This window comes from Toxorhynchites rutilus, chromosome 2 (assembly GCF_029784135.1).
Source record: "Toxorhynchites rutilus septentrionalis strain SRP chromosome 2, ASM2978413v1, whole genome shotgun sequence".
NCBI classification, from domain to species: domain Eukaryota; kingdom Metazoa; phylum Arthropoda; class Insecta; order Diptera; family Culicidae; genus Toxorhynchites; species Toxorhynchites rutilus.
The window spans coordinates 247,281,905-247,304,427 of NC_073745.1; the positions used below are offsets into that span (position 1 = coordinate 247,281,905).

The 22,523-nt window shown below is 37.7% G+C and overlaps 2 protein-coding genes across 3 annotated transcripts; both read right to left on the bottom strand.

Moving 5' to 3' along the window:
• Positions 1-5,616: 5,616 nt before the first annotated feature.
• Positions 5,617-6,995, bottom strand: LOC129771187 (uncharacterized). The gene is made up of 5 exons (XM_055774597.1): positions 6,829-6,995; positions 6,182-6,765; positions 6,006-6,063; positions 5,746-5,949; positions 5,617-5,675 (listed from the first exon to the last, which is right to left on the bottom strand). Exons 1-5 carry the CDS (start codon positions 6,860-6,862, stop codon positions 5,617-5,619), a joined length of 939 nt encoding a protein of 312 aa, XP_055630572.1. The 5' UTR covers positions 6,863-6,995.
• A 4,668-nt stretch (positions 6,996-11,663) lies between these two features.
• On the bottom strand, positions 11,664-18,617 carry LOC129771928 (G2/mitotic-specific cyclin-B). Of its 2 annotated transcripts, XR_008742505.1 has the most exons (7): positions 18,386-18,617; positions 17,613-18,146; positions 17,377-17,556; positions 17,204-17,320; positions 16,816-17,142; positions 11,884-12,297; positions 11,664-11,820 (listed from the first exon to the last, which is right to left on the bottom strand). XR_008742505.1 is itself a non-coding variant. In XM_055776074.1 (6 exons), exons 1-6 carry the CDS (start codon positions 18,419-18,421, stop codon positions 12,016-12,018), a joined length of 1,476 nt encoding a protein of 491 aa, XP_055632049.1. In that variant the 5' UTR covers positions 18,422-18,617; the 3' UTR covers positions 11,664-12,015. The 2 variants fall into 2 exon arrangements, 1 of the variants encoding a protein (XP_055632049.1); XM_055776074.1 differs by having other exon boundaries at positions 11,664-12,297.
• Between the last annotated feature and the right edge of the window lie 3,906 nt (positions 18,618-22,523).

Sequence of the window (22,523 nt, forward strand, 5' to 3'; positions counted from 1 at the left end):
ATGTACTCCAAAATGACAAATCTTCATCAGTAACATTAACACTTTCGTCGCCCGGAGCTATTCGGCCGAGTTGCTTGCGGGGCCCAAATTCAACTGTCGGTGTACTAGAGAAATGAGCGGGCTACGATAATAATGAATTCGGGTTCGATTCAGGACTATTTTTCTGTTGAATCCGAATGAAATCAACCTACTGCTGATTAGAAAACTTATAAAAATAAGTTTTCAGTCAATTATACAGTGTTGGAAATGATAATAAAAAACGAAATTCAACCGAACGTACTTACTTTATATACTATATTCGATGGTGATGATAACTACAATTTTATTGGAGAACTAGCTGACCCGGCAAACTTTGCCCCGCCCAACATTTTTATTTTGTTATCAATACCTTCAAACATTCACGTTTTCTTACTAAGCGCAAGTTTATGAATCCAATCGCAGAACTGTTCATTTATTGATCTTCTAACCGACCTCGTTGAATTTACCTTTTACTAAAAAAATCCTAGTACTTTTACCAAAACTCATCATTATAATATCAGATTATTTTAGACACAATTCTCGTTCAAAATTTTTCAACCACTTGCAAATAACATGTTTCTTCGTTACATGGAATAAATGTTTGATACAGAAAATATGATAGAACAAAGACAAACCCCTCCCCTCTTCTCCCCTTAGAGAGGGGGAAGGAGTGTCAATTCACCATAGAAACATTTCGTGCCCCCTAAAATCTTCAAATGCCAAATTTGGCTCCATTTGCTTGATAAGACACACATGTGTTTTTTTCATCCTCAAAATGTTCACTGGACGGTGAAATAGTAAATCTGAAAGCGAGGAAACTAGTAACGACGAAATAGTGCGAAGAGTTAGAAGAAAAGTTTCAAGTTTTATCTCATCGAGTTTCGACTATGATAATGAGGAACTATACGCAAGTGAAGACTTGAACGATATGTATAACAAGATATCAATTTTTCAACAGTACATTGTGATTTTTCACAAATAAGTATGTTCTACTAGTCAAGCCATCTCGTTTGATACCCATATTGATGAATTGATGAAAATGTCCCTTTTTGTGATGGCGATCATTTTGGATTTACATTTTTCATTAATAACTGTGTTCTATTAGTCAAGTCCTTTCATTTGATACCCACATTTTGATAAAATATGTAGTTCGTCATTTTGTAGCGGCCGCCATCTTGGATTTCCAAGACCATATAATACGCAGTTTTATAACGACAGCAGATATAAAGGTGTGCTCCAAATTTCAGGTCAATCGGTCAACAAGAAGGAGGTTAAATTTCTATTGATGTGGGACAACCCTGCAAATAAACATACAAACATATTTACAGTAGCTTAATATAAATAAAACCGTTTAACCCATTTTAGGCCAAGCGTTCGAAAAATCGAACAGCAACTTTGATAATTTTTCATGTCTTTGGACAGGGACCATATGGTAATGTTTTTGCACCAAAAGATAGCTTAATTTATTAGCTACCACTTATATCGATTTCATTCAATTTTGAGTAACTTTATTGGATAATAAATTCGATTTAAAGCAAGTATGTTTGGAAGGTGTTTTCAATTTCAATTAAAAACCCCAATAAAATACAAAAATATGTGAAGTTTTCTACAGTATTGCTTTGATAAAAGAACATACATTGTGATATAGAGCGAAAATCATTCGATTGAGCCGCATACAGGAAAATAACAGCCGGGGGAATTGAATGTTCGAAAAATCGAACGTTGGCCATAAAGAAATTTTTTTTTCTGCTGAATCAACACCAACACATCCAAACTCCGCTGCGCATTTTTATTTGTTTACTTTAGAAAACGAAAGGTTTTTCATTTATTCTGGCATTCTCAATTGTAAATGTTTGAAAATATCGATTAATTTAGCAAATATTATTGAAAATCTGTATGATTTTTTGTCCGTAATAACCTTAGGTGATGGCGGCCCGTAGAAATTCTTTTATGGAGGTGCTGGAGGAAATGTTCAGTACGTGTAACGAGGATTCTAATGAGATTGTTTGTGTGAATATTCTTCCGCCGGACCGAATGATAACCTCCCAACCCTTTATGCCATTGTTTTTTCGCAGTACTCTGGTACTTTGCAGGTTTTGGAAATTGAAGTGACTTTTAGTTCGCAGTATGTTTGTACTTGCAAAAAAAAAGTGCGGGTTTCGGCCAATGTTCGATTTTTCGAACAGTCATTTCCCGGAAAATGGAAGATGGGAAAAAAATAATTCTTGAACATTGGAGTTCCTTTAGCGTTAATAATCGAAAATACAACAATGGCTTTCGTCAAAAAAATAATTTTTACACCTTGGTCGTTAATGGGTTAAAAGTATAGTATAAAAACTATATTTTTATGTTTTTGATTTTTTTTATTATTCTACATATCCCATATTTATATTGAAGTGCCTATTCTATCAAATTCCGTTTAAAAATCCTATTCAAACTGAACGTGAAAAGTGTCACCCACATCTAGCTGACGGGGCCTCCTGTGAAATACACCCGTCACCCAGATCTGGGTGACGGGGCGATCAAGGTGTTAATCTGCTTCCTCAAGGATGCAGATGTCTTCCACCACATCTGATAACTGGGAAAAGAAGTTAGAAGCACGAACTGACAATTTTACACTTAATCGATAGAATCAAAACTGTTCGCGACCAAAGCGCGAAGTTTCCTGTGCCACATCCAAATGATCTTTCAAAAACCAAATTACCAATTATCTGAGCTATCAACCCAAGCCTCCTTCACCCGAAGGATCCGCCAATACCTCAATGATGTGATGCACCAAAAACTGTAAGAATAAAGAGATGAACCAGCCCAGGGCTGAGAATCTCTATAATATGTAAAGGGGGGAAAATAGCACTCACTGACTTATTATTAGGTGTACCAGTAAGTTTCTTCGGTTTTACAATAGATGGCGTAACTTGATTATTACTCCAGTGAATCAAATGTGAATTCGTTGGGAAGCTACTGTCATTGCGCGACTTTTTCAGTTTATGCCAAAAAGTTGAAGCGTTAACAACACAGTTTTTTGCCACGTCAAATATGTCGAATTTCGTACCAACGAGAGTATTTTTGCGGGGAGTGTTACTTCATTACTTCAATATGAATGAAAAATCTGCGGAAAGTCATCGCATTTTGGTAGAAGTTTATGGTGATCATGCTCCAACTAAGCGAACGTGTCAGACGTGGTTTGCACGGTTTAAAAGTGGTAATTTTGACTTGGAAGACGAAGAACGTTCCGGACCGCCAAAAATGTTTGAAGATGAAGAAGCCTCCAAGCTTCACTCGATCAAGATCCGTCACAAATGCAACAAGAACTTGCAGATACAGTTGGTGTAGCTCAGCAAACCATATTCGATAGTTTAAATGCAATGGGAATGATCCGAAAGATAGGACATTGGGTGCCGTATGAATTGAAGCCACGAGACGTCGAACGCCGTTTTTCGACGTGCGAACTGCTCCAACGGCATATAAGAAAGGGTTTTTTTTTTCATCGAACCGTTACTGACGATGAAAAGTGGGTTCATCACGACAATCCTAAACGTCGGGCAATGTATGGATACCCCGGCCATGCATCAACATCGACGGCCGCGCGGAATATTCACGACCAGAAGGTTATGCTGTCTATTTGGCGCGACCTGCTGTGTGTGGTGTACTATGAGCTTCTTCTTCTTCTTCTTCAATGGCACGAACGTTCCTAGAGGAACTTCGCCGTCTCAACGTAGTATTACTTACGTCATTTTTATTAGTACTTAGTTGAGATTTCTATGCCAAATAACACGCCTTGAATGCATTCTGAGTGGCCGATTATTTCCGCAAAGGGATCCGTGAATTGCCAGATAGATGGGAAAAAGTTGTGACTAGAGATGGGCAATACTTCGAATATTAAATTTGCAACCATTTTTGCAGAATAAAGCATTAATTTTTGAAAAAAAGAAGAAACTTTCCGGTACTCCTATTACATACTAACTATTTACTAATTTAAAATTTTAAAACTTAAAAAAAACTAAAATTAATTCAATAGAAAATCCAACTCCACAAAATTTTGTACGAGTATATTTTTTTACGTGCACGAAATTTTGACCAAAATGGCACGAATTTGATTGAACAAACAGCGTACTCTCAGCTATGGACTGTGTGACTTTTTCATATTCCCGAAACACAAATTACCGCTTCGTGGGACCCGTTTTAATAGCATTGAAGACATAAAAACGAATTCGCAGCATGAACTGAATACAATTCTTGAGTACAGCTATAATAAGTGTTTCGATGTCTGGATTGTTCCGGGTATTGATTCTGAAGATGCCTATTTTGAAAACGACAATATAAATTTAGATGATTTTAGATGAGACGTTTTCTTTAAAAACACAAATTCCCGGTATATATTTGACAGAATGTACAGCGCCACATACAAACCAGTTATTGATCTTCTAATCATGTATGCTCTCGAAATCAAATCATCCGTGAAATATAAACCTCTCCAACTCTGAATACCATGTGCGAATCAAAATTTAAAAAAACTTAACTTTTGAATACCCTACTATTTATTAAACATTATAGCTCAGATTCTACCATGTGCACCAGTTTCAAAGTAACAACATTCACGCGGAAAACCCCGTGACGAGCAATGAACGCACCGCCAGTGTACATCAACACGTCGCGCTCTAAATGAAATAATGACCGGAAACATTGAATTAAATTTTAATTTACGAATATATTGAAATCCATACTGTCACCCATCATTATCATTGTGTAAAGCAACATAACGGCGATATGAAACCACGCTATCAGACTGGATAACAGAAAGAACACGCATTCCCTTCGTTCTCCTCGCCATTATTAAGTAAATGCGCTAAAATGTGTAATTTGTTTAAGATTTATTTACGTGCTCATAAAAGAAACCTTTATATGGCTTAATTCACACTCAACTTGATAAGTCAGCTGCACCATTCCGTTCGCCCTTCACCCCAGCCTCGAACCGGCAATAAGTGATAAAGTGACCGATTGTTGCCCGGCATCGCCGCCACAATCGTACGAAATCTGCTGGTATGGCCTGAGAGAGAGAGAGAGCGTCCCCTAATTAGATCTACATTTTTAAATGAAATGATGACAATAATGGGTGACAGTTTTTCATATATATTAACTGATACCGGCCCGCGAGTGAATATGATAATAGTTTCGACTCTGAGCGTTCATACATACATTAGCACGGGATAAAATCAGGGCCATAGAAGTCGTTATGGTGGTGCCCAACATATAAACAAACATACAACAGTGCGAGGAAGTCAATGGTGTTGATTATTTAACAAGTTATACTTTACGGGATGTGTCCAATGAGTGAATGAACACCGAGCAGCGATAATGGCAAACCGTTGGAGACTCCACTAATTTCAGCCGATGAGAATGAATAGTGTCGATTTAAGTTCAGTTCCAATGTATACTTCACATTGGTTATATCAATTTATTTTTCTCATTATTTTATCGTTTAGAAATTTAAAATTAAATTTTCAATGAAAGTAGAATAATAAATTGATAGAATAAAATACACATGCTGTTCAAGTTTATACTAGAAGCCCTGATGAAGCATTCCTCTTTTTTAACTGTTTATTTGCCTTTGAAAGTTTTTATCGATTGATTCATTATCGCTAGTCCGAAAATAGCTCCTATATAATTAAAAATATTGATCCAAAACCTTTTATGTAAAAAATAGCAGCAATTTTTATTCGAACCTACTCGACTCATCTCGTTTCCACGACTGCTCTTTCGTGAAATCCAAATATTCCAGCAGATTGGAACGAATCTGCATCAGTGCATCGTCACGCTGTTTAATCTCTGTGAGTGCCATGTTATCGAGTAACAGCATCATGCAATCTGTTTGTAGTTTTTTGACATCGTGACAACTACTTCCTGGGTTGCTCGAAGAATTCGAATCGTAATCTGAAATGTGTTTCTCATATAAATCTGGAAAAAATAGGCTGTTGAAAAATACTAACCGTTCTTTATGGAGCTGCCTGTTTGGCAGCTACTGTCCCTCAAAGACTTGCCTTTTATCTACAAAAGACAAGTGGAATCAAAACTATTTAAAAAAATCAACACCGAAAGGCTCTGAAGATTTGACAAACATAATCTCAAGAAGTAATAAAAGTAAGTCATAGATATACATGCATACCTCCATCAGGAAACCCATGGATTCAACCTTCTCTTCCAATTGAGCAATTCGTCTTTGGTGGTTTTCGACTAGTTGTGAAATTTCGGCTAGGATTTGATTATGTTCCATATGACCTGTGAGGGTGGCCGTATCACCAGCACCATCACACAAGCGGTTCTGACACGGTTCTACTTTATTCGCCTCTTCCAGTTCCTGTTCTACCTGCTCGGAGTGATGTTCAATCAAATTTCTGTCACTTTCCCCATTTGAATCGTCCCTGTTAGCGTTTTCCTTCAATGCAACAGGCTGTTCAGTAGTGCAACTCACATAACCCACACAAGAGTCCGTCATGGGACATTTTCGTTTCAGGTAAACGGGAATTTTACCTACTGGAGGTAAATTCTGTAATTTGACATCCAATTTCGACTTCCAAACTGGTCGAGGATAGTAGACCCCCAAACTTTTATGCCTCTCCACGTTGTCGCTAGTGCTCTTAGTTGAAATATCTGACATTAGAGATGACTGACGGCCTATGCCCGTCACCATGGAGCTGTCCTCGGAAGCTGAACTGCCCTTTGAAATTGATTGTTTTTCCTTGTGTTGCACTACACAGAGAGCGTTAAGAATATTTAGAATGATCGTTGATTGGACAGATTGTTGGTCCTTACCTTCCGGGTCGAAATTGGAACTAGTACCATTCATTTTCACAAAATCAAATAAATACGTCGCTCAACCAAATATTTCCATATACCATGAAAACAAAGAGAGACGAGAGACCAGGCGCGTAGCAGACTTAAATGGTTGCTTAGATGAAATTGTTGAATCGCACGCTTCTGTAACTGAATTATCTTTTCTCCATCTTTCTGGCAATGTACAGTTTATTAAAAAATTCTGCTTTGCTACCAAGAATAAGTAAAACAAACTGTTGATACCCTAATCTGAAGCGAAACATGTCTCAGTGAGGGCGTGAATATTCGAGTATAACTATGATTACCCGCCTAGTGAGGCAAAACTTCCCATACACTATCTCCTACGAGGCTGTCCACACACCGCGTGGACAGAAGAAGTGCGATTCTGGACATTCCCTATACCCCTCTTACTGTTGTCCATGTGGACTGTTACGGCCCAGACGGAAAACTATAAAAAAAAGTTGATGGGTCTGGGCCTAGGAGCACGGACGGGATCTTGACATAGAACTGTGATTGTGTGTAGTAATTGCCTTTGAATTGAGTTTTTCATGGTTGAAAATCTGTATTTTTTTCTCTTTTGATTCATCAAATGGAAGCCCTGAAAAAATCGTTCCCTGTATAAACTTGTATTCTCTAAACGAGTTAGGTGAGATAATGTGGAATCCGGAGCAACATTCTGTTAAAAATATTCACAAAAATACCATTGAAGCCATTACTCCCCTTTTTTCTGATTATTCAATTATGCAGAAGAAGTCATCATTTATCATTTTTAAACACAAGTTCAGGTAGTTAAGATCTACATAAATATAAGCCTAAGTCAAATAAATCTATGACTACAAAAATATATTATAGACAAAAATAGCATCTACTCCTTCGTTGCCACGTTGTTCGGAACATTGTTTCTAATAACTTTATAGCCAGTTGATGTGTATTGAGTATCCTATGGCCATGAGTGCTCTCTTGGAAAGTTCATGTAGCTGCTGTAGTGAACTCAACGTAGTATTACTTGCGTCATTTTTATTAGTTTTTAGTTGGGATTTATATGCCAAATAACACTAACACGCCGTGAATGCATTGCGAGTGGCAAGCTTTAGTGTATCAGTGTACCAGTGCAGGTCGGAAGAACTTTCTTTGACGAAAAATCTCCCGGCCAGAACCCTAACCCCGGCACGATAGTATGTGATGCTAACCACTCGATCACGGGAGCACTAATGATCTTTCATGAGAACCTCCAATACGCACCTTGTAGGATAGCTCGTAAAAAGCGTTACTTTTGGAGTTTTCTACTAAAAGTAAAGGGCACTCCAAACGATGGAAGTTCGATTTCGCTAGAAAGTTTTGACCGGATTCAGTTCCAGCGGCGATCCACCCAATAGACCAATCATAATGTTGGGATTTTCTATCTATGGAAGAAGATCGAACAACCCGTAAGCGATATGATAAAAATCGTTCGTCTGAAAAACCGCCCTAATATCGTGAAGACGCTTGCTAGACTTGTTCAATTCGCTACTAAAAACAACATTGTACCGCTCAAATCATTATTAGGTAATCATTAAAAGTAAATCATTAGGTATTCAAAAGCCTCACAAACCAGCGGTTAACCCCTTTTACGGGTACTGGCAACTATATTGTCACCAACAAAAAATATTATTTTCGCTGCACTCGGAATGTTATTTAAATTTTTAACTTAGCCAAAACCTTCTGGAAATACTCCAATTTTTTTTTGGGATGCTAAAAATGTACGATAGTTTCTTCAATAAAATAAGTTTTTTCAATAAAATAAATAATGTATTTGATGAAAAATTCAAATTTTTATTTTTTTTTAAACTCTGTAAAAAAACTGTTTTTTCCTCTACACTAGAAATATTGTTTCGATTTTGGCATCAAGTGTTTTTGGGGTTAACGGACCGTAGCAACTATATTGCCATAATTTTTTCCAACTGTATCAATAGTTAAAATTTTTTCAAAGGTAAATATGTGTTATACCTCATGTACGGATTATGTTCTCTGGAGTCGATTCGTTGCCTAGCTTACACGGCCTTGTAAAGGGTTAAACATAACTCATACCATCCGATTACTATGTTTTCGAGCATTAGGAAATTCTTGGAGAAAATTATTCGCCTGAGATTCGATCAATGGATCGGAAATAAAACTATTAAGTACACAATTTAGGTTTCGCAAGAACAAGAGAACAAATTATCTAGCGCACATTCTAATATTCGACTAGCATTTGCACACAAGGAACAACTAGCTTCAGTATTTCTGGCAGTTGAAGAACTTTTGATTCGGTTTCCATAAAAATTATGTCAGAAAATCTGCACAGATATGGACTCACTACATTTTCAAGTAACCTCTTGTTAAATATTTTGTCAGAGACAATTCGTTCTCATGAATTCATGAATTTCAATATTTGACGAGATTTTATATAGAGCCCCTAAGTACAGTAATCGTACAGAATTGCTATTAAAAATGTAGCACTGCATGGGGATAGACAGTTTTGGATTAAAATATTTGGCATGACGAGTTTTTCTGAAAAGCGTTTTTACAAGAAAGAAGGCATGTGACTCTTATTATGCTGAACGTCCATTACGGAAGATGTTGTTAAGTGAAATTTGCTGTCCCTGCTCGTTCGTCCTATGCCACCAAAACAGATCAAAACATCAAATCGCATCGCAATCTAATTCCGTCACATCATAAGGGAAATTATGATAGACAATGATAAACAATGAAAGTTGATAAACGCTCATCTTATTTCCTAACAAGAATAAGATATCTATTGAGTGTTTTGGTCGAAAAATTATTCAAGATTACCTTAGCATGGGTTCCCTCTCATTGCTCGATTCTTGGGAATGAGAAAGCGGACTCTCTAGCTAAGGTGGGCGCATCAGAAAGCACACTTTTTGAAAGACAAATTGCTTATAATGAATTTTTCCACATTCCTCGTCAGCACACACTCGTAAGTTGGCAGCGCATGTGGAGTGAAGATGAGTTCGGTCGTTGGTTACACACGATTTTCCCTAAGGTCTCGACGAGTGCATGGTTCAAGGGGTTAAATGTAGGTCATGATTCCATTCGCGTGATATCTCGACTTATGTCCAATCACTACAACCTAAACGCGCATCTTTATCGCATTGGGCTCGCAGCAAACAATCTTTGTGATGACTACCACTGTTGGTGTTGTGCCAACGGAATAAATTTCGCTTTGGTAAAAAGTCTCTAAGGGAATTGTGCTCATTTGGAAATTAAACTACTAAAAAATGAGCACTACTAGTTTTTTAGGTTTTATTCGCTTTGTAAATTTCACTTGGGATATGTATCACTCATGGAATCTAGAACTTGAATGAGGAAAAATACTGCATCGCAAACTATGCGCTCGTATTTCAATTGCGCAGTATTTGCGCCCTCCAATCAGCATCGCTCCTGTAGTTGTGTTTGTTGTCTCTCGCTAGTTTCGTTGTTCTTATTCTGCCCACGCGAGGTTGTTGGATGTTACATGTTAGAACATGTTCTTCAAGCGTGCTCCTTACTTGCATCGGAAAATTACTGGAATGTTTTACTCTCACATTTGCTAATTTATTACTATATCCGTTCGCTATCGCGAACAACCACGACATCGAGCATGTTGTCTGGTCGTGTATCCGGTTCCATGCTGCCCGTTCTCAGCTTTCCAGAGCATTGAGGGCACTAGGCAGACAATCGGTTATCCTCGTCCGGGATATCTTAGGTAGCCGCGATCCTGATCTTCTGCTTCATCTATACCTGTTCCTCAGAAACGCCGATGTCAACGTTTAATGATGTTTCCTACAACGGAGGATCATATCCATTCATATCCTTATCATATCCTTGTATCATATCCCTCCCATCCGATCGATAAACTTTTACTTAGTCGCGGCAATACATACACATACTCTTTACATATACACAGGTCGAAGGTTATGAAGGCCACTGAACATTCAACAAGAGCCAAAGGTTGTACCGCTCATGGCAACTCTACACGAGCTGAAGATTGTACCGCACAGTGACTCCCGGCCCCGTCAGGCTAACGCCATATGTGCCTTAATAAAATATATATTTTGGAAAAAAAAATAAGGGAAATGGCGCTTACGCCACATCACAGTGGAAATGACGTTTTCGCCACTCCGTTTTCAAACTTTCACGGGGTAATTTTTTATAATGTCATATAATGTCATCATATAACATATAATGGCAATTTTGTCACTTACGTCACTTTGTGAGTAATAAGTAGACTTGTTTCCAACCACTACTCGCTAGATGTGAATCTCCGCAGAATAAATCTCGTGGACAATGTCTGTCTGTGTTGAAATGATTACGATGACATAAATCAACCAATTTGACAATATAAGAATAATGACGCCGCCAGAGAGCACATTTCAACTACCCTTTAGGTACAAGGAACTATACGAGACTCGTTAGGAACTCGCGGAATCTACTGTACGCAGTCAATTTTTGCTTGTTTCTGAAAGAGTCTAGAAAAGAATTTGGTTCGTTTGTTTTTTTTTCTTTCGCTTTATTAGTTAATGTTTACTCTACTAAACGTAGACAAAAGATGTAATTTTATGTTTTGTGTGAATTAGCGGCTCCGTGAAGCTAATGAGATTGAGCCTTTCATCAGATAAACGAATTAGAATGAGCACCAAACGTATTTCATTAGCACTCGTTCTTTCTAAATCTTTCCACTTATGTTTAGGCGTTAATTTATAACTAAAATCTTTCGTATAGAGGAAGATTCGCTCATCCTAAATACGCTATAATTACGCCTCTCAAAGACGCAGATGTCGAATGTGAAAAATACATTGGAATTATCAAACGTATTTATAGCTGTTTGTCATAACTACAAGTCATATTAATTTATTAAAATAGCTCTGTTCGCTGTTCCTAACACCAAGCAACCAACGCACGCTCCTCGAATCTAATTTGTTCGTCTAGTACCAGCAATATTGCTTAAAAGTGCTAAAAAATATTTGCAGTTCGATTTAAAACAAACATCTAAACACCACGCGTATAAACAATTACCGGCAATCACATACGAAGGCGTTCACATAACTTAGCTTTACAATATCAGCCACCGACGGAGCGGATTATTTGTCTTTGAAATTCAATAACTATTCTACTAAATAAAGAAAGTACAATCACACAAAACTAAGCTCAAGGTTTAAGGTTTCCTTCGATGAATGCTTCCAACGCGGCGGATTGTAACTCGGGTTGGATTGAAATTTTCTCAAACTTGCTCGATTGGTACTTGATGTAGACGGCTTGAACCTTCAGGTTGGGGGCGTTCTTTACCACTTTCGCTAACCGCTGGACCACTGGAGTCATGCTTTCAACTGTGTAACCGGTGTAGTGTTCGATTGTTTTGTTCCATATCTTTGTCTCGTTATTCGCCAGTGGAAATAGGTGCAACGATATGTAGAGAGCGGCAGCAGCGATCTGGAATCAAATTGAAGGAGGTGAATGATATATAACGGAATAAATTTATGATCTTTACGAGAAGCGAATATAAAAATTTGAAAAAACATACTCAACGCTTGAAATTATATGGTGAATTAATGTTGACTCGTATGTTATACGACACAATTAGCTCAGTTTTAGAAGCAATAATAATTCACAGATTGTTTCGTATATTGAATAACAAAATCGAATTTAGTACCAAATCGACTGACCGTTGGCAGCAACAATTCGAATTACCGTGAAACGTTGTGAATGTAAAGACAATGGTCATTTAACCCTTTCGTTACGAGCGTCGTCTATAAACGACATCCGCGCGACGAGTTGTGTGTACGAGCGTCGTCTTTAGACGACATGATATTCATACTGCTCTTCGATCACACCAGCGCGATGTGCATACTTTTCGGCGCAGTGCTCCGTACAGGAGTAGCATTTCGGCGGAGCACACTGCCGTAATGAAACTGCAGTTTGCATACCTGAAGTCTTCAAAAAAGAAGAGATTACTTTTTGAAAATGGTCAACATTTTTAAAAAAATTTAACAAAAATTTATAACTTAAAAATTATAATACCTACAATATTCTGGTCAAAGATTGAAATGTAGGAAATTGTTTGAATTTTCATTGAAAAAATACCAAATACCAAGAACTACCATTTTTTTCAAATTGAAATTCGTTTTTCCATCTTCACGTACACTTCGTCACCCATCAGCATACATCCTTCGTACTGATCCATTGGAGAAACAGTTGCACGTTTGCGAAAACGTTTCAGTACATCATACACCGTCAATCTAGCCACTTTCAGCGATTTCGCCGGATTTGTAATGTGGGTATCCAAAATCAAACTTCTTCTCTCGGCATTCATCCTGCACAACTTTTTCAAAACAAGACGGATCTACTGAAACTTTCGCCTTCGAAAGATACAGGTTTTTCAAACAATTTGCCGACCGCTTCCATAAAATAAACAATGATTCCGGATTCTAACTGAATCAAACCTTAAGGGTAAATAGACAAAATAACAGGTTGCACCTCTATCCTTCAGCACAAGTGTTCAAGCCATATTGCAGGGCATGTAATGCAAAAATGCAAATTGCATATGAAAGTCCCGATTATGGGCTATGGTTTCAGACATAAGACTATGATCAGCTTATTTATAATGCACAATACACAGAAAAACGTTTCCCTCGTAAAAGTGCCCATCTTCCGATGTATGGGTGACTGTTGGAAATTATATTCATATAATTTTGTTTGAGAATTTTTTAAAAATGCGTTTTTGTTTTCAAAAAATAGTCTGACTTAATTTTGAAGATTTCAAGTGCAGGTCAAACTCGATTATATATGATTCGATTATATACAATTTTGGACTCGATTATATACTTTTTTTATGACTCAAATTTGACTTATTTCAAGAAAAAATGTAATATTTCAACGCAAAGGTGAAATTTTATTTCCTATTATAAGTACAGTGCAGCAAAAATCGTGGTTTTGGAAGATTTTGATTGAATCCTCACCAGGAATTGTTTATTAGTATATTGCAGCGAAATTAGGAATGATAGAAGTTGGGTGTCAAAAAACAATTTGTAGAGGAGTTAGAGATGAAAGACGGACGAAGATTCAGAACAAGAGGCCAAGTCCCCTGACAAAACATTGCTGGACAAAAAACCGGAACAGAAGTAGACTCGGTAACGGAAATGGATCACGGGCCGAGGGGATGTTGCGAAGCACACTGTGCATTGAATGCTTCAAAACTTTTCAATTTTCACATCCAAACTGTTATTTATATTAACTAATTTAGGTGTTTCATAACTATATCATGTATTGAATGTTCTCATCTTTCAAATGAAAGTAGCATAGTCGTCCAACTTAGCGTACTTGTTGAAGTAGACCCAGTTATAGTCAAACAGAGCCCGAGACAGAGAAAAAGTGCGTAGTGCGTAGAAAGATTTTTTTATCAAATATGATTATCAATCACCTTCTGAGAGATTCTGGATATTTTCCTTTTTTTCATGTAAAAAGGTGTTTTCTGACTTTAAAAGCATGAATAAAAAATATAATTTATAATATATTTTTTTAGAATAAAAACCAAAAATATTTGTACATAAAACCAAATCAGGGAATTTTTTTTCGAGTTTCGAGTCGACACCCGGACTCGAAACTCGAAAAAGAATTCCCTGATATTCCCTGATTTTCCAGTAATTTTTCAGAAACTATTAAGAAACTATTAATAAAATTTTCGACTAGTTCTGTAGTTGTAGTTCTTAAAACATTTTATTTGCTAAAACAATGGAATTTGTGAACGTCTGTCGATATCTTCCTATAAATGAGTTGTTTGTAATTTTTGATTGAACTAAACAACTACTGAGAAGTGTAGGGAAAGATAAGAAAATAGATTTATTAATACTGTTCAAAGTTATATTAAAGGATACATAAACACTGGTACATAACGAGTAATTTTCGTTTTAATGAACACGTTGAGCCCCGTTGAGTTTTAATAAACACATTTATCAACTTTTTTCTACCGAAAAGCTCAATGTCAGTCCCTAAGGACTGACATGAACCTCAACGAATTGATATCTGCAATTTGATCTGACTCTTATAAACGTCCCAAGAACATTGACGTCATGTAACAATTTATCACCTCCTTCTCTTCTTCATCCTAAAATCTGACATTCAAATCCATCTGCAATCTTTTTGTAGTCTTATGCAAAGACTCGTCGAAACCTAAGACAAGACCTGACAATAGGTGGTCGATTTTCGGACCAGCAGTTGATTGGTCAATTTTAAAAGGTCACCACTAATATTTGGAAATACATTTCTACATAATGTACTCATGGTATGTACTCTCACACTAGTTTTCATGATAAAGCATAACAGAAAAATACAATTTGTTGTGAAATACGCAAACATTTTGCTTTACATCATCCAAATAAAATCATTCGTAGAATATTTGATACGAAAACATATGTTAGGGACGTGAAAACATAGTCTTCAGGCACTTTATCTCATTTGGAAACTTGATATCTCGAGTGGTTCGGTATCCCTGTTGCTCGCACTTGGTTAAAGAATAAGAAACCAGTTGTCACTTCTTGTCTTAGGTCGAAACTAACGACAATGTAATAGTTTTTATTACGCACAACTTCATCGAGCTCAAATTAAGAATATGGGGCAATGCCTAACATCATGAAGCTCATTTTATCAGTAATTCTCAGATTTCTAGCTGCTATGATACATTCTTCTCGATTCAAAATCACTTTGACTCCCCACGGGGTGATTTTTTACATCTAAATGTTTCCAGATTCCACAGGACCTCAGCTATGACTGTATAGGTTTTAAGCATGAATTTATCGACACTTTTCGAAGAAAAAAGGCAGTTGTTGGAGTTGAACTGCAGATACTGATTACACAAATAAGTGATCAGTTGCAAGACGAACTGAAAGTGCCTGGTTCGAGTACTTGTTGTTAATACGGAACAGTACGCGCATCCTAGTGTCGATCAACCATAACGAAATCTCGGGATATTGCAGCCAAATACCTTGGAGGGTGGTTTTGCCTACTAACATTTTTAGTAACCTAGAAAACAGTTTACAAAGCTCTTCTCAAGGACCCACTTCACCTACAGGCAAAAGCAAACAATATGCTGAAAAACCTATAGAATTTCAAGCTAGCCAAATACATTTTTTTTGCATCATTAAATTTCTAATTACTGAAATAATGATATCTTAATTGGCGGAATTTCAATTTTTCCAGGTTGACGGCAAAATTCCATGATATTCCCTGATTTTCCTTGACATGTTTTGAATTCCCTGATATTCCCTGATTTTCAAGGGTTTTCAAGGTAGTCGACACCCTGCAATAAAACATTTTCTTTGACTCGATTATATACAGAATTCGATCATTTCAGCGGAAAAGAATCGGTATATAATCGAGTTCTACCTGTATACAAAATTACTTAAATGGTGTTGTCAACTCTAAAGACGAGTTGGCATGGAATTCGTCCAGAATGAAAGGGCTTTTGACAAAAATCGAAGGCAAAATTTGCACTTTGTATGCAGATTTAAATTTAGAAATATTGGGATATATTTTTGTTATTTTATATACTGAATCTGTTTTTCGTGATATATCCATATCACGAAAAACAGATTCAGTATATAAAATAACAAAAATATATCCCAATATTTGATAGATGTATGTAAGATGTATTGAAAAGTGCTACTTTTTTTTACCTTGACTTTTGATTCTCAAAGTTCCATGAACACGAACAGATGTATTCATCTGTTGTTATCTGTGACTGAAATATTTCGAAATGTTTCAAAGCATGCGACACGATTGCGTTTTGCTTTCACCCAGCCTTTTAAACGAGAATGGAAAATTTAAATGCAAGCACACCAATACATTCGTGCATAGAAACACAGAAAAGGCAAAACAAAACGTGAAACGGTACAATAACTGCCGTTTCCCTATTCGATAGAATCAGTTCTTTTTCTTATTTCATCTTTCTCTTACCTCCGACGGTTTGTAATGTGCCGTACTGTAGTCTATGCTGGCCAGCTCAATGATATATTTGGCCACTAGATGATTTTTATCGGCAGCCTTTGCAGCTTTCGAGAAACGCCGCAAGAAGTGAGTTGGCAGTGGTTTCCCGAGATGGAAATCCAAAACTTTGACGATCTGTTTTTCCATTTCTAGGATTTGCTTCTTTTTGTAGGTATCGTCAGTAATGTAGGCGAAGTCGCTGATATCTGGCGGGAACATTTCCTCGTATTTTGATGCGATGAACATTGCTGTCACGCCCACCAACTGCAACTCCTTTTTTGGTGTGTCAGCCACTAACTATTTTGAGAAGAATACGATTAAAAATTAATCTTTAGAACAGAAAATTTACTATACCCACCTGAAGATATCTATCAATAATTGAAACAGTCATATGATAAGTATCGATCTCTAATTTGAACTGATAATGCACTTCGTTTATCCAATCAATGAGAATGGTGCGCATTTTGTGGTTGATCTGAAATTTATTTGTATTCTTGGTAATATTTCTGTAAAAACCCCCTTCGCACTTACCTGTTTATGTCCATCGAGAAAGTTTTCTCGAATAGCGAACACATCCTCAAGGCTATTCAAGTAATCATAGATATCATTCACGTAATCCGAAACTAGCATAGGATTCCACGCATCATTGATATCAATGTTTTCGATTCCCTCCAACAGCTTATGTGAATGAGTCTCGGGAGAATCCAGCTTCTAAATTATACATCGATCCAATTACAAGACAAAATCATTTAACCCTGCTCACTTACCTCTTGTACTGAAAAATCTTCCTCTTCGGAACTTCTCTCCGATGAAGTAGTGGACGAGGCATCAGATTGTTTCCTGATTTGTTTTAGTTTGGTCAGCGAGCGCCGGTTCAGACGACTTTCTTCTCGTTTCAGATTCACCACCTTCACCTTCTTAACTTCGTTTCCTTTGGTCACATGGACCACCTTAGGCTTGATGCTAGCCGTTGTTTTAGCAACATTTGTCTGTTTGAGCGCTGCCGCCGCAGCTGCTGCACTTATTCCGGTGTTTTGCAATACCCTTATCGAATCAGCACGGGTCACCGGTTTCCCCACCGGGTGTACAGTAACAGTTCCCTCGGATTTTTTCCAGTGTGTATCAACACGGGCTTTCACATGTTTGAAGCTCGGGTCAGCGGGTTTGAAAATTGCACTTTCTTTGCCTTTTACGACCTCAACATTTTTCAGAACTTTGTTGCCAAGCTCTCCCAGCACCGCTCGTTTGCCCAACGAGGGTTCTTTAAGCAATTTCTTTGCCTGCACTCGGGCGGCATCATTCTGAATTGAATATAAAAAATAAGTCATTTCCCCCTCGTAGTACGTTTTGTATAAATTATCGTTATGCATTTTTGTCTGATCTTTAACCATTACAAATAGTATCAACCAAGAAATGCTCGATTGTAAAGCTAAACTAAAATGGTTCTTCAGCCATAACGGATGCCCCGAAACAATTGATCCTCAATCCTCAAATTTGAATGGCGTCGGGTTTGAACAAAAAGCGTCAAATTTTTCCTTACCTCATCAGTTTTGACGATACGAAATTGAGTAGCCATTGTTTTCACTATATTCTGAACAGCACTTGATTTTACTAATTTCTTAAAAAAAAACTGGCTTGAATATTCAATGCGAATGGGCAGTGATTTGAACTGCAGCCAACGGCTAAATACTGACGTTTCGTCAGAAAATCAAGCCGATTCGAAAAAAAACGAGCCTCAGTAGGCGCTGGCAGATGTGGAACTGTGAGAATTGGCGGAGAGTTTGTGCCGACTGGAGCGGGAGATGGATCAAAGCAAGACGAAACGCACACATCAACGGAATGAGAGAGCTGCGTTCTGGTGAGTACACAGAAAACTTAAACAACTCTATTTTCACCTGAAAATGTTCTGTTAACAAGATTTCAAAAATATGTCAAATAATTCATTTGACTTGCTTCCAAGCAAGCTGCGGAATGTTGAAACGTATACCTCGTTATTCGTGTTGAAAACACCTGATTAAGGGGCTATTTTAGTGCACAGGCACAAAATTCGGACGTTTCTTCGAGCTCCGAACAAATAGAACAAAGAATATTTTTACTCTACATTATTTCATTATTTGTTTCTCTATCTTTTAACAATACAACAAGAACTAAACGGTAGGCTGACCAAATAGTTCAGGAATAAAAACGGAACACTTTAGTAAAAAAAATAAACAAAATGCAACTTTTTGAAGATTTTTATGAATGAGTGAACAAAACTGGGAATAAAGCCAAAAAATCAAATAATCTTAGATTTAGGGGAACTGCGGGTTAGACGGACAGTGGGGGTATGATGGACAGGTGATTGATTTGTATAGTTGCAGTATGAATTTCAAATTTCTGTTGATGGGAACCCCTTCTACACGCTATTTTATAATATTCAAACCATCCTATGACAATGAATACTGATCAAAAGTGGAATAGGGAAACCAAAACTGAAAATTAAACATGATTCCGCGTTTGGATGTAATGTATGCGGTTTCGATATTAAGCATTTTGAGTAGTTGAATTGCAAAATTTGATTCGCTGATGGTTATATTTCGGTTCGTGAGTTAACAAAGAAGCGATATTAGGTATGTACAGAAAAGTAAATTTATTCGTAAGTAGTAAATTTAAATTATTGAAATAATTGCACTGATGGGGTTGAAAAGGAGGTTGCATCCATAATCACATCCAATGCATGATGGAAAGTGAAGGGAAGAATATTCTACTCTTTTTTATATTACTTTCTCTTTTTATTCTATTATAGTACATACAAGGACGCACAAACACTGAAGGAGAGTGAAATTATTCCTCACGAGCGATAAACTTCTACGCTTCGTATATTATTGACCTGTCCACTACATGTCCATTATACCCGCATCGATAAAAATATTCTACTTTTCGGCTTGTTTTAATTTTAGTAAAAAAACATGAAAAAACACATTTTTATAAAACATTTGGGCAATATTTCGAAGCAATTTCATTGCTTCGACAACTCGCAAGCAGATCGGTCGAACCTATATTTGATCCGATACAGGTGTTTTTTTTACATCCGTTTCTAGTGTGTATTTTTTCATCTGGTGCGCTGCGAGCGAAGTAAAGCTCATAAAAAGTGGTGCGCTATCGAGACAATCCGGCAGCAAGACACATCATCACACACGCTACACAGCGGCGGCAAGTAGAAGTTTATTTTCCTCTTTCTTCTTCCATCATTCTGTATAGCTTCTGTGCACGATTTACACCTTTGTTTAACTTTGTGTTTACCAAATCGGCAAGCGTTGGCATTAGGGGTGTCCATATTGATACATCACCGTTGAACTATTATTGGAACTTTTTTCATTTTCAAATTACACATAATAACAAAAATTGAAATAAATAAAATTTTCAACAATAACTAATATAGAAATATAATTTCTTTTACTAATTTATATTTTCCAAGTTATTATATTCTGTTCATATCGAACAGTTGTCTACTTCTTCGTTTTTATTAATATGGCAGAGGGCGGGGAGGATCCCCCATCCACGCCAAAGAATATATCAGATAATGAACCTCCTCCTGAAGAGCAGGAGGATGAAACAGAAGATGAGGAGGAAAATTCTGTTTACGAGATAGAAAGCTCTGAAGATGAGGAAAAAGACGAGAAGCAGGATTTTCGTCTAAAAGAATACCCTGATGGCGCCAAAGGCCCATTTATCGTATACTTTAGACGAAAATCCAAACCTCTTAAAGTCATTCGCATCTCAAAAGAGTTGACACAGAAATTTTCCGAAGTTACCGAGATTACTCGGATGGGTCGGATACGAGTTGTCGTCTCCAGCAGAACCCAAGCGAATGAAATAACGCGCTGTGATCTCTTTGCGATCGAGTATCGCGTATACGTACCCTGTTGCAACGTTGAAATAGACGGTGTAATAAACGAAAAGGGTTTGACTCGAAAAGAGATACTCGATGGTGTCGGTCGCTTCAAGAACTCTTCACTTAAAAGTGTGAAGATTCTTGCATGCGATCGACTGAAATCTGTGTCACTTAAAAATGACAAAAGAGTTCTCAATCGGACAAACTCTTTTCGTGTGACATTTGAGGGTTCCGCCCTTCCAAACTACGTTGCAATAGGTGCACTTCGTTTACCTGTTCGGTTGTTTGTACCCCGGGTAATGAAATGCAACAAATGTATGCAACTCGGTCACACGGCCGCCTATTGTTGCAACAAAAAACGTTGCGCAGATTGTGGAGAGAGCCATGATGAGAATCCTTGCCCGAAAGAGCGCAAGTGTCTTCATTGCGGCGGGACTCCTCATGATCTTACTCAATGCCCGGTGTACATACAACGAGGGGAAAAAATCAAGCGTTCCTTAAAAGAACGTTCCAAGCGGACTTATGCAGAAATGCTTAAGAGTCCCGTTCCAAAGACTCAGGACAATCCCTACTCCATTCTGGAGAACGACGAGCCTGTTGCTGACGCTCCCAATGCAGGAAGTTCCGGTACATCGCAGGGTGCCATCAGGAAAAGAAAAATTACTTCTTTTCCATCACTCCCCAGAAAGAAAACCGAAACTTCCCAAGTTGGAATGAAAACTCGAATCGAACGTGCTGAGAATAGACCGAAGCAAGTACCTCCTGGTTTAAGCGGTTCTTCTACGCACCAGGGGTCCTCAGCACTTCCCGGAGCAGCACCCAACACGTCTGCTTCTTTTTCGCGGTCGATCTGGCTTGCTTGCGCTTTCTGACCTGGTGGACAACATTTTAAATGCTTTAAATATAAACGATCCTCTTAAAAGCATAGTATTATGTTTGCTTCCGATTGTGAGAACATTTTTGAAAGATAAATGTGGTTTTTTGGCAGCGTTCATTTCCCTCGATGCCTGATTCAGTGCAAGAGGTCAAGGATTTGACCACTGTAATACAGTGGAATTGCAGAAGCATCATTCCTAAACTAGATCAGTTTAAATTTTTAGTTCACAGCTCTAACTGTGATGTATTTTCTCTTAGTGAAACATGGCTTTCTTCAGCCGATGAGCTGAATTTCCACGATTTCAACATTATTCGCCTCGATCGAAATGACTCGTTTGGTGGCGTACTATTGAGGATTAAAAAATGTCACTCCTTCTATAGAGTCACTCTCCCACCGATGACAGGCATTGAAGTTGTTGCTTGCCAGACACAAATCAATGGCAAAGACCTCTGCATTGCTTCGATATATATCCCTCCCAGAACTACGGTAGGCCGCCATCAGTTCTTTGATACTATCGAGGCAATGCCGGAGCCGCGGTTAATCTTAGGTGATTTCAACTCCCATGGAACAGCATGGGGATCACTCTACGATGACAACCGTGCCACTTTGATTTATGATCTGTGCGACAACTTCAAATTGACAGTTTTGAATACTGGGGAAGCAACCAGAATAGCCAATCCTCCTGCACGGGCAAGCATGCTAGACATATCTCTGTGCTCTTCTTCGTTATCCCAGGATTGCATGTGGAAGGTAATCCAAGATCCCCACGGTAGTGATCACCTACCAATAATTTTATCGATCGCTAATGAATCAAGCTCTCGTGAGACAGTCAATATTTCGCATGACCTCACGAAGAATATTGACTGGAGGACATTTGCGGAAATAATATCTGAATCAATTGTTTCAATGCATGAACTTCCTCCACTC